The sequence below is a fragment of the Cinclus cinclus genome, chromosome 19 (genome assembly GCF_963662255.1).
Source record: "Cinclus cinclus chromosome 19, bCinCin1.1, whole genome shotgun sequence".
NCBI classification, from domain to species: domain Eukaryota; kingdom Metazoa; phylum Chordata; class Aves; order Passeriformes; family Cinclidae; genus Cinclus; species Cinclus cinclus.
The window spans coordinates 9071555-9087751 of NC_085064.1; the positions used below are offsets into that span (position 1 = coordinate 9071555).

Here is a 16197-nt window from a genome sequence, read left to right on the forward strand (position 1 = left end):
CCATGCTGGATCCACACCACAAACTTCCAAACAGCTCCCTACTCAAACCGAGCATCTGTGAAGCCTCTATGGACAAAAAAAAAAAAAAAAAAAGAAAAAAGAACAAACCCACAGCCGCAGTTAATTCGTTGCAAGCTCCCAGTTTGGGATGCAGTTTGTCCCAGGCTGTCACTCCTGGAGGAGGGGAGACCCTCGGCGTCTCCCGGTCAGCAGGCACACCGCACACACCGTCTGGGAATTGTTCAGGTTGGTTTTTGGTTTTTTTTTTTTTTTTTGCTAAGTTTTTATTTTAATTCAAGGACTTTGCTTCATACAAAATGGAATTGTAGAAACAACTGCAGAATTCAAAGTTTGGCTGATAAATATTACTCAGGCAGCAAACTAGGCAATCACAGAACCCTTTTTTTTCTCAATTTTCCCCCCCCCCTTATTTTTTTTTTTTTTTTGGGTAAAGTTCCGCTTGTGTTGCATGGTTGGAACTTTGATCGTTTTTCACACTGTTTTTTTAAATATAAAGTTTTGCAACAAACCCCCAAATTTATATCAAATATAATTAAAAATTAACAACTGATGAATACATTGTATCAAAAAAGTACGAAGATAAACATTTTCCATGCACATACTTTTTATAGATATGTATATATGTATATATATTACATGCAAACATTACTTATTCAAAGTACAGCCACTACGAGACTGGTTCTGGATGCAGAAAACTGATTGGTGCAATTCAAGTTTGGCAACTCACTATGAGGATTCTTGGAAAGATGGAGAGACAGCAGAGAGGCTGTAAAAAAACATCAGGAAAGGGTTATGGATAATTGTGGTCAGGCTTGTCTGTCACTGTCATCGACCCCTACGAGGTGGGAGGAGGATTTGGACAACTTGAGATTCTTCTTCATGTTCTGCCTAGTAACTGAGGTGACCCAAGGCTGTGTTAGTGCAGGGCTGGGGGGTTGGGGATGGAAAATGGGAGAAAAGACAGAATTATTCCGTACAGAAAGGCATCTCTGTTGCTTTCCAGTGTGGGTTCAGTGTTTGCATGCACGGGCAGAGAGATGGTGTTGTCCCTTCCCCTTGACTTGCTGGAGTAAAATGGGAACGTTCCCTTGGAAAATTTCAAATAAAGTGTTTGTGCCTTCATTTCAGGAAAAAATGTATAAAACATTTGGTCACAATCGTGCGGAAGCCTGAAACAGGAAAATCCAGCAGCTAAAGCTACAAATGGGTGAAGGTCTTTGAGTGGCGGTGTGTCCGGACGTGTCATCTGGTTGCATAGCCCTCCGTTTGGGAATGCCAGGAATGCCAGCCGTGACCTCTGGCTACCACACTGCCTTTATTCCGAGTGCACGCAAGTACAGAGACAGAGATACAGACGGGAGTTATCCTTTAGCAGAATCCAGGGATGAGATTGGCCAGAGTTTGCTACTGAACAGAACAAAATTAAAACAGAACGCCGGAGGGAACAAAACCAGGTTGAGTTTCCTCACGGGAAGAGCTACGGGAGATGTGAAGAACCACCCTAGAGCAGACTGCTCCTGCCTGAGGCTGGCAGACTTTGCTGAGAGCTCGAGAGACCTCCTGAGCATTTTGGTGGCATCTGATCCCCTTCAAGCACCCCAGGGACAGAACAGATCACCAGGGCCAGCGGAATTTCCACCTATCCCATGCGACCGCTGCACTTGGAGAAGTTCCACAGGTCTGGGGCTTGGGAGATCCTCTGAAAAAATTCACCTCTCCAACCATATCCTCTTTCCTAGCAGCGTTTTTAGGGACGTGCCCAGCACCTCCCACCCTTCCTCCTTTCACCTTTCAACCTCTCCACGTCCTCTGGCTGCCGTGTGTCCTGAACCAGCCCTACAAGGGCTCAGCAGAGCCCCAGGCACAAGGTCCTGGCTGAACTTTGTCCCCAGCCTCCCTCCCTGCCAGCACAGTGCATTTGCCCCTTTCCCAGGCTCACAGTGCAGGAATCCACACGGGCACAAAAGAAAGAAACCAGCCAACACAAGAGTCATTGCAAAGAACGCAGAAATCTCATCCCTGAGAATCAGAGTTAGAGGTTTGGATTATTATTATTATTATCATTTTTTTTAACCTTCTCTTATCAGGCAATAAAAACAACTCACTCCAACTGCCCTCCACACCAGCGATGCATGGCCAGAGCTCTCTCAGCTGGCCTGTGGGATATGCTGCTTCCCCTGCAGGAGCTGCCCTTTCCCACCTGCATTTCCTCCACTGGGCAATGAGACAAGGCTGGCTTTGTTTGCTGCAATCACTTCCCTCCCACCCATAAAAGTACATCTATATATATATATATTTATATATTCTAAAAAAAAAAAAAAAAAAAAAAAAATTAAAAATGAAAGGCCAACAAAACCCAAACCAACCCCAAATCATATTTGCCTTCCCCACTGGAAGCTCCCAGCCTGGGGCGCAGTGTCTGGGCCGTGGTGACCCCATGGCCCCTCCGAGGCTCCTGCCCCAGCCCCCTCTGCCCTCCCCACGCTCGCCCAAGCTCTGATGCCTCGAAGCAAGAGGTTGCATCGTCACTGTGAAAGATTTCAAAGGTTAGGCACTTAGTAGTGAACAACTGGAGCATTCGGTAGAAACGGTGGGACCTGGAATGACAACTGGACTACTTCTCTACAGAAAGAGGAAAATTTTTTCTGTTTTTTCTTTTTTTTTTGGTTTTGTTTTGTTTTTACTGTACAATTTACAAAAATGCACACAATGAAAAGTTAAAGTTTTCTATCTAATAGCTTGATATAAAACCAATAACATTTCTTCCTGTCACCCCTACGCTTTTTTTCCTCCTTTTGTTTGGGTTGTTTTTGTTTTTTATTTTTTTTTGTGGACTTTTTTTTTTAGGTTGTTTTTTGCTAAATCAAGCTTATATTGTAAACAAGACAAAACAGTGAGGGCGTGTTGCAGTCAACAGGAGAGAGGGATGGATTGAAAAGTCTCAGCAGCAAGGAAACAGTCCTTACAAAGGAGCTCTCTTGTGACTTTACCGTGTGTCAGTGTGAAGGACCCGATGTGGTGAGTGACATTAGAGACCCCCAGGGCAGCGGTGCCACAGCAGGGTCAGCTCCGGGAGTGGCACCAGCTCTGCCCTAAAGGATTGCAGTGGCTGAACATCAAGTCCCAAAGGACTGTCCTTTGTTCTGGGCTGTGTTTCTCCTCTCCCAGTTTCTTGGGTGCATCACTTCCTTCTCAGCGCTCAACGAGACAGAACGTGGGGGGCGAGCGTTGTTTGCGCGAGTCCCTTTGAGACCCCCGGCTCCTGCCCTGGCAGGGGGGAATTATGATGGGAAATTAATTACGAAATAGCCCAACAAAATTGCGCCAATCTCGAGAAGGACCCACAGTTCTGCTTTTCCACCATGGAAGGTGAGGATCGCTCTCCTCCCGGCTCCTTGCGTCCGTGGCCGGGTTGGCGCCTGGTGCGTGTCTCGGGATTAGACAAGGCAGTGGGGAGAGGGCAGAGAGGGATGTGCTCCTCCCCCTGCCTTCCCCAGAAGGAGGGAGCCTTCTTCCTCCATCTGTCTAGTGCAAAAAAAAAAAACAAAAAACAAATCAAAAAAGGAAAAAAAACTGAAGAACAACAGAGGAGAGAGGCTGCAAGGGCATCTCCGGCCCCGGGCGCTGAGCAGTTCTCGGGGCTGCCCTGACGGCCGCCTCCGGCCCCAGGCCCCCGTGGGAGCTCCCAGCCCTCCAGATGATAAAACTCATCCTTATTAAGCACGCACACCTCGCAGGGTTCCGCCGAGCCGCTAGCACCAGTCATCCTCATCGGCTTCGTGGTAGTAACTGCGTCCTCTGGCGCCGGAGCCCGTGCTGAGCCCCAGCGTGTAGTGGTACCCATTGGGCACCCGGCGGATTTGGTGCGACTGCGAGGTCAGGGAGGAGACGTAGGAAGTCCTTGAGGAGCGGCCCGAGTTGGTGGCCACGGCCTCCTCGAAGGTGAGCGTGTCCTCGGGCGCGGCGCGCTGCGGGCTATCGGCGGCGGTGTCTCGGTGGCCCAGGTAGGGGTCGGAGCCGATGCGGGCCACGGCAGGTGGGGGTGGCTGCTGCTCCCCCCGCAGCAGCGCGTTGTGCTCGGACAGCCCGCGGCTCAGGCGGCCCGGGGAGAACGTGGGGGTTTGGAAAGTGGTGAAGTGCACGGGCGAGGAGTTAGCGGTCTTGTAAGTGATGCTGGGGCGTGGGGTCAGTGGAGTCTGTGGGAGCTGCCTCCGACCCCGGCAGGGGGTACTAGCACCAGATGTCGACAGCAAGGGGCTCCCATTAACTGAACCACTGCCCTACATCAAAATTGGAACAGAGCAAATCAAAAAATAAAAAAAGGGAAACGCCGGACAAACACAAAGGCAGGCAGGTATCAAACAGAAGGAGAAGCAACAGAAGGCGGAGACAAGTCACAAGAGGAAAGAAAAGCAAAAAGAAAGAGAGAGTTTAGACAAGCACAGTCGAGGGGGGAGGCTCTCGAGAGATAATTTAACACGAGATGTGAAGAGCTGGAGAGTTCAAGTCTGGGAGCAGTAGGAACAGAGAGGGGCAGAGCATCGGTAGGACGCAAACGGGAACACGGCTCCAACAGAGGGGACACTGCCCAGGGGAGGCACCCACAGCATACAGGGCTTGACATGCGCCTTACCTGGCCGGGGAGCAGCTCAAAAGCACCAGTTATTTGGGGTTTTAACAAATTGTTGCTGTTTTTTTACAGTTTAGCTTCGGGGTGTGTCTGTGCAGAACTTCACCCCACAGTTGTGCGTGCTGGGTTTGTGGGAGGTGTCCCTGCCCACAGCAGGGAGCTGGAAGAAGATGAGCTTTAAGGTCCCCTCCAAATCAAACCAATTTAGGATTCCATGAATCTATTTCTGTTGCCAAAACTGGATTATGGGTTGTTATTATTGCTATGGATTCTGCATAGAAGGAGGATCTGGGTGAATTTTTTGCAGGTTGGGAATGAAATGCCTTTAGATTAAATAGCCAATTTCTGAAAAAATAACAACCAAAAGCTTTTTGGACAGGCTTTAACAAATCCTTTTAACAGAAATGTGTTCACATTCTCTTTTTTTAATATTACACATTTGATTTTGGATTGGTAAAAGGGTCTGCAGCTTCCTGGGTTACTACTAATGCCTTGTGAAAGTGAACTAAGCTGCAATAATTTACAGAAATGCCACGAGTGAGAGGAAAGGGCCCCTGTCTTCCCATTTCTGATTACATTCTCCCAAGGCAGGACATGAATGCATTGAACAATCCCTCAGCCTTTCCCAACCTAACATTTTGAGACCAGATCTTTAAATGTAAGAGCACTTTTTCCTTCCAACCCAAGCCCATCAGGCTTGTCAGGCTGTCAGTCACTGCTTGTTCTGCCCTGCCTGGCTCTCCCCGTGACCAGCAACACTCCAGCATCCAGGGGAAGCTGCCCAGCTTCTCCCAAGGGCCTGAGCACCTCACAGTTACCAAAGAAAGAACTAAATTTTAGCCTGGAGAGAAGGAGGCTCGGGGAGGACCCTTTTGGCTTCTACAACTCTCTGACAGAAGCATGGAGCCAGGTGGGGCTCGGGCTGTGCTCCCATGTAAGAGGAAATAGGACAAGAGGAAACAGCCACAAGCTGTGACAGGGAAGGTTCAGGTTGGCCATCAGGAGGAATTTCTTCATGGAAAGGGTGGTCAGGCATTGGGAGGGGCTGCCCAAAGAGGTTTGGAGTGGCCATCCCTGGAGGTGTACAAGGAAGGCCTGGATGTGACACTCAGTGCTCTGGGCTGGGGACAAGGTGGGATTGGGCACAGCTTGGACTTGGAGGATTTCTCCAGTCCTGGTTTTAGGTAGGACCTCAATGGCTTTATCTACACCTGACTGACCCTTCCCCTTTCCACCTCCTCCAATTTAAGCAAAACACAGAAAAGCTGCAGAAATCCCTGGCAGAGCTCAGGGTTTCCTGAGCTGTTTCCCCACCCTGCCTCTCCTCACCTGTCTGTGTGGGCCATGCTCCGGGCCCCCGTTGGGGGAGGTGGGCCTGCTCTGGTCAGCAGATTTGGGCTGGGCACGGTCCCGGCTGCCGTAGCGGTCGCAGGAGTAGAAGCGCTGCTTTTCGGAGGAGGAGGAGGAGTGCTGCTTCCTCTCCTGGGAGCGGCCACGCTCCTGCTTCTTGTCCTTGGAGGAAGACTCTCCAGACTGGGCTACCGGAAGGAGAACATTGGGAAGGGGTCACCAGCGTGTGTGGGGTGGGGAGGTCCTTCCACACAGGCAGGACCCCAAATCCCACCTGAAAGGAGGTGGACAGGGGACACACATCTCCTCCTGACCTCCCAGGGACCACTCCTCATCTCAAAGCACTCACCAGCTTGTCCATCAGGCAAGTGATGGGCGGCCCTATCCAAGGACTTCTGCTTCTTCTCTTTGCGCCGGTGGCAGCGGTGGTGGTGGTGGTGGTGGCCTTGCTCCGGAGGCATCCTCTCCAAGGAATACTCGTAGAGATGCATGGCGTGAGGGCGCTGCGGGGCCAGCGTGGAGACGGAGCGCTTCATGGGGCTCGTGTCCGGGATGGGCTGCGGGGAACAGGGAGGGACACGCAGCAGGGTGAGGGAAGGCGCCGGGCCCCGCTCGGCTGCCTGGCTCCCAGCATGAAGGGGTTAAAGAGCGAGAGAAAGGGGGGCAAGGAGAGGAAGGACAGAAATGGTTAATTGGAGACAACCGGAATGGGCAAGAGGGTTTGTGGGATGCAGGTTGAGTGTGAAATTTGGGGTGCGAATGGGATCTCCGAGTGCCAATCCACAGGGACCACGGGAGCAGAGGCACAGGCAGCACTGCACAGCACAGCCAGCAGGGATCTCAGCAGGGACACAGGGCAGAGCAGCAGCCAAGCGCCTCACAAGGAGAATTCTCCAGCACTAGGGGCACCCGCAGCTGCTCCAGGGCCTGCATCCCAAAGCAGCTCCAAACTGGAACGCAGGTAGCATTGCTGAGCACCACACGGAGGGGGAGAAAGATCAGGAATCGGGGCAAGGTACAGGCCAAGCCACCAGGAAATGTCATCTATCTATCTCCCTGCAGTGAACACAGCCCCATCAAACATTTAAACCTCTCTTGTCCCACCATGGCTCCCTGAAGCCCTTTGCCTGGGGCAAGGATAGTGTGTACATCCTGCAACCCACCAGGACAACATCCGAAAGGAATACCTGGGTTTGCTATTGCTGTTTTTGAAACATTTGTGCCCAAACATCTGGGCACCAAGAGCTGTAGCAGCATTGCTGGACCTCCCTCCCTGTGCCAGTGGAACCCCAGACAAGTGTCCTGCAGGACAGCTCCTCTCACAGCCTCTGCCCTCCCTCTGGCCAGGGATAAAGCTCAGAAAACAGGGACAGCTCCCACATCTGTGCTGGCATCTGGTGGGTTCTGTGGCCACCTCTGCTGGCCACCTCATCCATCCTCTGGAAGCTTCCCTGGGTCTGTCTCTGCATCTGAGCCGTGTGCCAGAGGAAAGACCTCAGAGTGCTCCAGCTCGACAGTGAAATGCAGGATGTTCCCCAGTCCCTCAGCCTTACGCGTGTTTGAATTCCCAATCCAATAAGTGCCTCCAACAACAGCTCTCAGGGAACATTTACTCTGCTCACTGTAACCTTTCCTAAGAGCTCTGTATGATTTTTCCTGTCTGCTCTCCTTTGTTTGCTTATCCCAAAATCCAGATCTCTTCTTCCCCGTGATATTTACCCAAAGCAAAGCCAATTGTTTCACAGCTCTGCTAATAATTTTGAGTGGAAAAACCAGTCTCCCTCCCTTTGAGGGCAGATTATCCTGGGTGTAAAGGCACAGTTTGGGCAGTTACCCACATTTTAGTGCTTCCCACTTAAGGGCAGCTGGGATCCTGGTGCTGCAAAGTTTATCAGAGGCACAAAGCTGAGATGAGGGAGTCCAGCAGTCTGTGGTGTGGCCTTGGAAGCAGCAGTTCCATCAGCAGGACCACGTTGTGCTGTTTTTGTGTCCCCTCATTTGTGTGGGCAAGAAATTACACTCAGGAGCTTTGTATCTGTCCTTGCTTAGTGCTGAGCCTGCAGTTGGGGGAAAGCAGGAGGGGCTGTAAACTGGACAGCCTGATGGGCAAAAATTTGGGAAGTGAAAGTATTTCCCAATGAAAACACATTCAGATTTTCAAAATCCATACAGGGGCTGCCAGGAAGAAAGCAACAGAAAAATCCCAAACCCAAACAGACAAAAAACCCAAACAGACAAACATGTAGATTGACAAGAAATGAACTTTTCTTTCTGGGCTTTGGTCCTGCTTCCACACTTATTCCAGGGACAGAGGTCCCACTGACACGAATCAGTGGCAAAGCAATCAATCCCTTTTTCCATAAATCCTAGCAAGGTTCTTGTCATGGGAGGCACAGGCTCCCAAAAAGCCTCTGGAGACTGCATGCACCCCTGCAGAGAGCTCCTAATTGCTTCTTCATTACCAACCCGACTGTTTTCACTGCCTAAATTCTTGAGCAACGAGGCATGAAAATAAACAAATAATAAAATAAAAAAAAAAAAAAAAAGCAAACCACCCACCCACTCACCCCCGGCTACCAGAGCGAGCAGCGTGCAACCATGGATCGAGGGAAAAGTGGGGGGAGAGAGAGAGGCTGTGCTGGCACAACTCCAGATGAGAGGGGAGAAAAGTCAAGGGTTAAAGGAAGGTTCATTAATTGTTAAGATGAATTTAATAGGATACGATTTAGTGCAAACTACATACTGCCAGGTAACTCCCAGGTGACCGCGCTTTGCTCCTCTGCAAACAATTCGGACAAGGTGAGGGACATTATTGGAAGCAGCCCCACAGTACAGCCAGTGTCAGACATCAGATGTGCAGCAGACATGATGACGACCAGGGAGGGAGGTGATGAGGGCAGGACAGCAAAGAAGGAGGGTGGAAACACAGGAGGAGAGGGTTTTTTTAAATTAGTGGAACATAAAAAGAGAGAGGCAAACGGAAAGGGAGATGTCCAGGAACAGAAAGTGTTGCAAATAAGAGTTAGAAAGAACTCAAAGTTTGGGGAGAGGCAGGGCAGCACGTGAGGGGGGGTAGGGGTGTGGAGGGGGAGACACACACAGAAAGGACATCAGTTATTCACCCAAGCTACAACCACTGAACACTGTATTATTAAATGGTTAGATCTGAGATGCCGGGCCCGATTCACAGCCAGGTGTGGCACAAGGGGCAGTGACACCCTGGGGACACAAGCCATGCTTCTGTCAGGGATGCTCCTGCAAATACATGACTGCCACAGAGAGGAGCTTCCCAAGGGAAGGCTCTGCCAGCTGCAGTGCCAAGGAAGGAAAGACCTATCCTAGACCTGTGATGCAGGACAAAGGATAATTTCTGGGAAGGGGAAAGGCTTTACTTTGTGGGTTGTTGCTTTTATTAAGCACAGTGAGGAGTGCTCCTGGTAATTCCAAGAATCCCAGAACATCCACAGAGGCTGCAGCTTCTGGAGCCAGGTGGGAAATCCTCTGGCTGGCGAGGGGCAGCTCCAGCAGGTTGGCACAACAATTCCATCTGTTGGAGCTGCTGCTGTGTGTGCACAACACAGGGTTTCACTTTAGGGTGCAGCAGATCTTCACATTCTGCTCTCCACAGAGAGCCACAGAAACAGAGCCCAAGGCAAGGCTGCTCCCTCCTGGCTGTGTGAATCAGGCCCTGGGAATGGGGCAGGACACGAGTGGTGGGTGAGATGTTGTGACACAGGAGGCAGGATTGTGGCTGGGTAGCACTGAGGACAAACAGCAGTGAATGTGTGAAATGGCCAAAAATGAACTGTGACATCCTACACACTAAGCAGTGCCCACAAGCTGCTGTGAAAGTCAACTCCAGTGACGAGGTTTCTTTAAAAAATAAATTAAATCAACAAGGGAAATCCTCAACACCAAATTACTGGCCAAGGTCACAATACAGGAAAATAGAGGGGACACTCTCAGTGTCCCAGTGCAGCTCCCTGGCACAGCTGCCTGCTGGTCCCTGTGCCTGCTGCATCCACCCGAGTGTCAGAGCACATCTCCAGCTCTTTGTAAGGATTGGGCACAGGAACGTGGCTTGGCTGGCTGGAGAGATAACACACAATTAACAAGAAGTGTGAGTTCCATGAGTACAGTCTGCAACTGGCCTTGTCCCCAAATAGTGACCCAGACACTCCGGGTGGCCCAGCCAGAGGGATCATCCTGGGCTGCTTTTTGCTGCAAGCAGGGAGGAGTAAAAGTGGGGACAGGGCTGTGACTGCACAGGATAGCTGCCACCCCTGCAGGGAATCACTGCCACAGCCTGCAGGGAAGCCTGGCATCCCTTGAAGGGAACCCCGGCCATCCCTTGAAGGGAACCCTGGCCATCCCTTGAAGGGAACCCCGGCCATCCCAGCACAAGGCCTGAATTCCTGTCTCCTTTTAAAACCAACATTCCCAAGCCAGTTCCAACCCACGAGAAGCAGAGAGAAGATGCTGAGACCTTGGCCTGCTCTCAACCTCCCACCCTCAAACCCCCATCTCTCACCTGGGTTTCAGCAGCCAGGCGTGGCATGGATGCTGCCCTGCCCTGGCTCTCCAGACCTGGTTGGGGCTCTCCATTGGCAACTGTGGGGCTGATCTCCTTCATTTCCACCACCTGACCAAAACATGGAATGGTTTCAGTAGCAAGAACAGGAGCACCAGCTTCTTGCAGTTTGATTTGACTGGGAAGAGATGCTGGTGTGGGAAAGAGAGCAGCTGAAGAGCTGTGGAGTGCCCAGGTTACTCTGTCCTCAGCACAGACATCCCACAAGCAGTGGGACGAGCTCCTCCCAGCTGTGAGCTGGGAAACACCTCAGGTCATTCTGACCAGAAACCCCTCATCTGAGCTGGGACAATGGGATTGGAAAAGGGGAAGAGAAAGCCTGAGGCAGCAAGACACAATTCCAGGAAAAGGCAGACCAGGCTGTGGGAGCTGCCAGGTTTGGGGTTTCTTCACAGTGCTCAAGCAAACAAGAGAACAGTGCTTGCCTCAAGGACAGAGTTCCGGCTAACGCAGGTCCCCCTGTCTTCACCTGGATTTTCTAAACACAATCTGAAACTTCTGAAATTCCACCACAGCTCTACAATTTCCTGCACCTCACCTTGTCTTCACCTGTTTTTTCTAAGTATTTTCTAAAACTTCTTAAATTCTACCACACCTCTAAAATCTCCTGCATCTCACACCATCTTCACCTGCTTTTTCTATACGTTTTCCTAAATTTCTCAAGTTCTCCCACTACTCTAAAATCTGCACCTCCCCCTTCCCACCTTACCCCCATTTGCTCACCCTCTCAATGGGGATCTCCTCGGAATGGCCTCTTTCAAAAGCTGGGCTTCTGGTTTCATAAAACACATCCTGGGTGCGCTGGGTCCCCCAAGAACTGGACTCTTTGATCCCTCCCTCTGGGGGTGGCCTGTTCAAAGGAAAATAGGGAAAGAAATATTCATACTTTTGCAAACAGATTTTGCTGAATTTGGCAAACCAAACTTGGGCACCCTTTGGGGTTTCCCATGTGAAAGTCAGTTGCAGGATGGGCACAGTGGCTGGTGAAGCTCTAAGGTCTCCTGGGTTTTTCCCCTGTAGAGCCTGAAGATCCCATGAGAACGAGGAAATCAAACTAACCATGACTCTTTTTTTTTCAATAATTAAGGAAAACAACTTCTGCCACTTAATTCCTGATGGACAATGAAGAATTTGGGAGCTCAGGCCAATTTTGTATGCAGAACCAGCTGGACACTGGTCAAACACCTCAACCATGCTGAAGTCCCTTCACCAGCTGTCAAGCCTGGTGTTGCTTTCCCCACCAGGACTATCTGGGATGCTTAAACCTCAGCTGTCACTAAAAATCCATAGTGCTCATGATCCAGAGGAAAAGCACATGGAGAGCAGGAAACAGAGAATTGATTAGGGATCATGTCACTAGAACTGTTTGGAAAGTTCTCCATGAAGGGATAATTTTCCCAAAGAGACAAATTGTGTTGTGGCAAGCACTTGCTGTTGCCCAGTGCCGCAAGCTCGAGGGATGAATTTATTCCCAACGATCTTTGGCCTTCCAAAAACTCACTGCTGGGATGCTCAGGGGGGTTTGTTTAGTTGTTTTGCAACAGTCTCAAATTCCTGTGAACAAACCCACACTGGGAAGCTCTCCAGCGAGGATCCATGAAGGAAACACTGAGATCCCAATGCCACCAGGACAGGGATAACCACAGTGGGAGCATGTTGGATCCCACAAACCTGGGATTTTTGAATTTTCTCTGCTTTCTGGCACTGACACCCTGGAGAACACTGCTTTTGACCTGAGGCCTTGGAGAAGGCTTCCAAATTTGAGTGATGGAGTTAAAGTCACGAGTGTGTAGTTAAATAGAAGTGAGTGATTTCACATGGTGAAGGGTTTTGAATTTGAGGGCTTTAGAATATAGTAATAGGTATGGGACAAGATTGAGGATTTTGGGTGGTCTTTCTGTGTTCTTCTTCTTCTCCATGGTTTCAGGTTGTAGTTTCTAGTTGTACAGTCAGTGCTGCACTGCAGGGCACAGGAGTTTGGTTATTGGGTCAAAAGTATAAATAATACAGGTGTTAGTTCTTTATTGGACTGTTTAGCTTTAAAAGACCATGTAGCTAGCTAGATCTATCTCCATTTTGCTCAATTACAGCTGGTAGTTAGAAGTGTTGCAGAACTCTCTGTACTTTAGATAAGATTTAATAAACAACCAAGCCTGAACACAAGAAAATTCACCTCCTTTGTATTTTCAATCCTGACTCTGAGTAAAGACAGAATAATGACAAACCACTAAATAAGCAGTGCAAATACCACATTTACAGGAGCAGAGCCACCAGCGGGAATTGTCCTAGCCATGGTGAGAAGGGGCTGCTGGCCTTGGTGTCACCAGAGCCACTGGGGCAGCAGTGGACGGGGTGACCCCCAAGGTGTGGTGGCTCTGGAGGGGGTCAGGGATACTCACAAGGCTCCCCCGTTGTTGAGGGAGGCCGAGCTCTTCTGGCGCAGGAAAGCCTTGGCATTGCTGAAGGTCGTGGGCTGGGTCTGCTCCAGGGTGGCCTTCAAGGGATGGAACAGGGACACCGGCCCGGGCTACCAAGGACAAGGGAAGGTGGTCAGAGCTGGCATGGGCTGCAGGGCTTTTCCTACTCCATGGAAAGGCCACTTTGCCACCCCGGGAGAGCAGAAAGGCTACGCCAGCCTGGGCACAGCTGGGAGAGATCTGAGGGACACCTGGGACCAGTCCTGCTTCAGTCCCCTTCCCTCTGAATGTCCTCCCAGTCCCTGCTGCAATTCCTTCCCTCTGAATGTTCTCCCAACCCCTGCTGCAATTCCTTCCCTCTGAATGTTCTCCCAGTCCCTGCTGCAATTCCTTCCCTCTGAATGTCCTCCCAGTCCCTGCTGCAATTCCTTCCCTCTGAATGTCCTCCCAGTCCCTGCTGCAATTCCTTCCCTCTGAATGTTCTCCCAGTCCCTGCTGCAATTCCTTCCCTCTGAATGTTCTCCCAGTCCCTGCTGCAATTCCTTCCCTCTGAATGTTCTCCCAGTCCCTGCTGCAATTCCTTCCCTCTGAATGTCCTCCCAGTCCCTGCTGCAATTCCTTCCCTCTGAATGTTCTCCCAGTCCCTGCTGCAATTCCTTCCCTCTGAATGTTCTCCCAGTCCCTGCTGCAATTCCTTCCCTCTGAATGTCCTCCCAGTCCCTGCTGCAATTCCTTCCCTCTGAATGTTCTCCCAGTCCCTGCTGCAATTCCTTCCCTCTGAATGTTCTCCCAGTCCCTGCTGCAATTCCTTCCCTCTGAATGATCTCCCAACCCCTGCTGCAATTCCTTCCCTCTGAATGTTCTCCCAGTCCCTGCTGCAATTCCTTCCCTCTGAATGATCTCCCAACCCCTGCTGCAATTCCTTCCCTCTGAATGCAGGGAATTCCCCCATGGATGTGGCCAGAGGGGCTGAGCAATCCCAGTGGATCTGGATGGATCAGCCTTAGCCATCCACACAGGACAAATCTCCACCCTGTGCTGGAGATCAGCTAGATGCTCATCCTAAAAACAACAGGGGTTTGTTCTACTGGAAAGAACTGGGCTTTCAATGCCAGTTGTGTGAAAATATTTTCTAGAATTTGTAAAAACCTTCAAATTAGAGTCAGTACTACTTTGAATAATTTCTATTTTCAAAAATAACTTAAGCCTTCTATAGCCAAACTATCAGCAGCTTTCAATAGTTCTTTGGTTTCCTAAGGAAATCTTTTGGTATTCCCCAGGCCCTAGGCCATTTTTAAATACAGGATTTAGACTTTCAAAGATCAGTTGTCATTTTTTTGGAAAAGATCTTTCTTTATCAGAAAAGGCAACTACAATGATTTTTTTTAAATATTTTTTTGAGAGAGACTTTCAGGAGATATTTCCATTTTTGAGCCAGAATTTTTAAACCCTGCCTGGAAGAGCAGCCAGGATGAATCCTGCTGGTGATTCTTGCTAAAGCTGTCCAAGAGGGAAGATGAAAAGACCCCTTTTGTACCTGGCACAGGCCCCCAGGGGGCTGGACTTGCTCCCTGCTGTTCTTATTCTGCTTGTAGAAGTCAAATATCATCAGGGCTGCGTAGACCTTCCCCACAGTCATCTCATCAGCTGCCAGAGCATGGGGAAAACACAGCAGAGACATTCCAATGATGAGGAGAAGACAGGAATAAGAAATAACAGCAAATGGGTGTGAAAAACAGGGAGAGGCAGGAAGCAACACGAAAATAATGAAGCAAAACAGATGCAGAAAAGTAAGGGAAAGAAAAAAAAAGAAAAGAAAATGTTACAACAGATTCTTCAACTCTTTTCCTGTTACTGCCTTACCTTGGAGCTCTCTGTGGCAAACGCAGGGATTGTGTAGGAAAAACCAGGCAGGAAAACTCACAGTGGCATTGTCAGCATTGCTGAGAGAATTCCTAAACTCATCCCAGACCCACAGCCTTGCTCCTGCTTCACTGAATTACCGTAAATGGGGTTTAATGGGCTAATATATATATTTAAGGATTATTCTATTTCTCCAGATGGTTTTTTTTTCGCCCTCAGAGCCGTGGGACAGCCCTTTCCTGCCTAGCCCTGGAGCACTCACCATGGAAAAAAGAACTGCAACAGCAGATACATAAGAACTAATAGAGGAGGGGAGGGAAAGACTTTAGCACTCACTACCCACTGATTTGCACCACCTCAGCTCTCTCATTTTTCTTAATTAGCAATGCCTTCTTCTTAATTAAAAATGTCTTTACTACTCTACACTACTTCTCATTAATCAGGAATCCAGAGCTAATCAAGATAACAGCAAACTTTCCATTTTATCTGCATTTTTGCCCAGGATATCACCAAGTAACACAAAGGCTTTTAACCCTCAAAAACCTCACATCTGATTCTCTAAGTCCTCAGCAAGCTTTAAATTCTTCTCCCTGTTTTTCTGGAGCTCTAATGGCAGAAATTGCTCTCCCACCCTGCAAGGCACAGGCTGGAGGCTGACAGCTGGGGAACAGCTCTGGAAGAGACCACTCAGAGCACTGGTGTTTTCTGGGCACTGTTGGGAATTTGGGTTTTTCCATGCACAGGACACCTGCAGCACAAGGAAGTCCATGCCTAGAGGTGAGCTCAGCTTCCCCAGTCCCTGTGTGACAGAGCCAGGGCAGCAGAGAGGCTGCCAGGGAGGTCAAGTGCCCTTGGTGTTTTTACTGCATCCTCCAGGTGACCCAGATGGGGCTTGGGACAGAGCAGGCAAGGAGGGAAAAACCTCACCCGGGGTTTGACAGGGCAGACAATAAAAAGGGAGAAACCTCATCGGGGGTTCCTGGGTGTCCGGGATGGACCCAGTGCTTGAAGCACTTACGTTTGTGAGGAGGCACCAGCAAATCCAGAGTCTTCTGGGACAGGTTGGGCCAGACCAGTGAGATCTCCTTCCTCAGCTCAGCATCGCACTGGTGCTGCTTCACACCACCTGCAGGCAGGGAGGGGAGGAGAGCAGTGAAACCCTGTCCTGGCAGCACATCCCACTGTCCCCACCCCAGAGTCCCATTCCTGGGCAAGGGCCAGCACAGCCCTTCCTCGCCCAGCGAATCCAGCAATTCTCCGTGGCAGAAGTGCATGAACTCAGCAGGACCGTCCTGGGTTCACCCTGGGGACCCTGAGCAGTGATC

At 50.0% G+C, this 16197-nt stretch overlaps 1 protein-coding gene across 1 annotated transcript in view; it reads right to left on the reverse strand.

The window, feature by feature from the left end:
- Positions 1–1943: 1943 nt before the first annotated feature.
- The window catches only part of LOC134051787 (voltage-dependent N-type calcium channel subunit alpha-1B-like), a 288493-nt gene continuing 274239 nt past the window's right edge, over positions 1944–16197 (reverse strand). Inside the window, exons 41-49 of the mRNA XM_062505763.1 lie at positions 15891–15998; positions 14547–14656; positions 12992–13119; positions 11316–11442; positions 10533–10643; positions 8745–8780; positions 6351–6558; positions 5981–6189; positions 1944–4301 (exon numbers count right to left, since the gene is read on the reverse strand). Coding sequence (XP_062361747.1) covers positions 3774–4301; positions 5981–6189; positions 6351–6558; positions 8745–8780; positions 10533–10643; positions 11316–11442; positions 12992–13119; positions 14547–14656; positions 15891–15998 — 1565 coding nt within the window. The 3' untranslated portion in view covers positions 1944–3773. The remainder of the gene's footprint in view (positions 4302–5980; positions 6190–6350; positions 6559–8744; positions 8781–10532; positions 10644–11315; positions 11443–12991; positions 13120–14546; positions 14657–15890; positions 15999–16197) is intronic.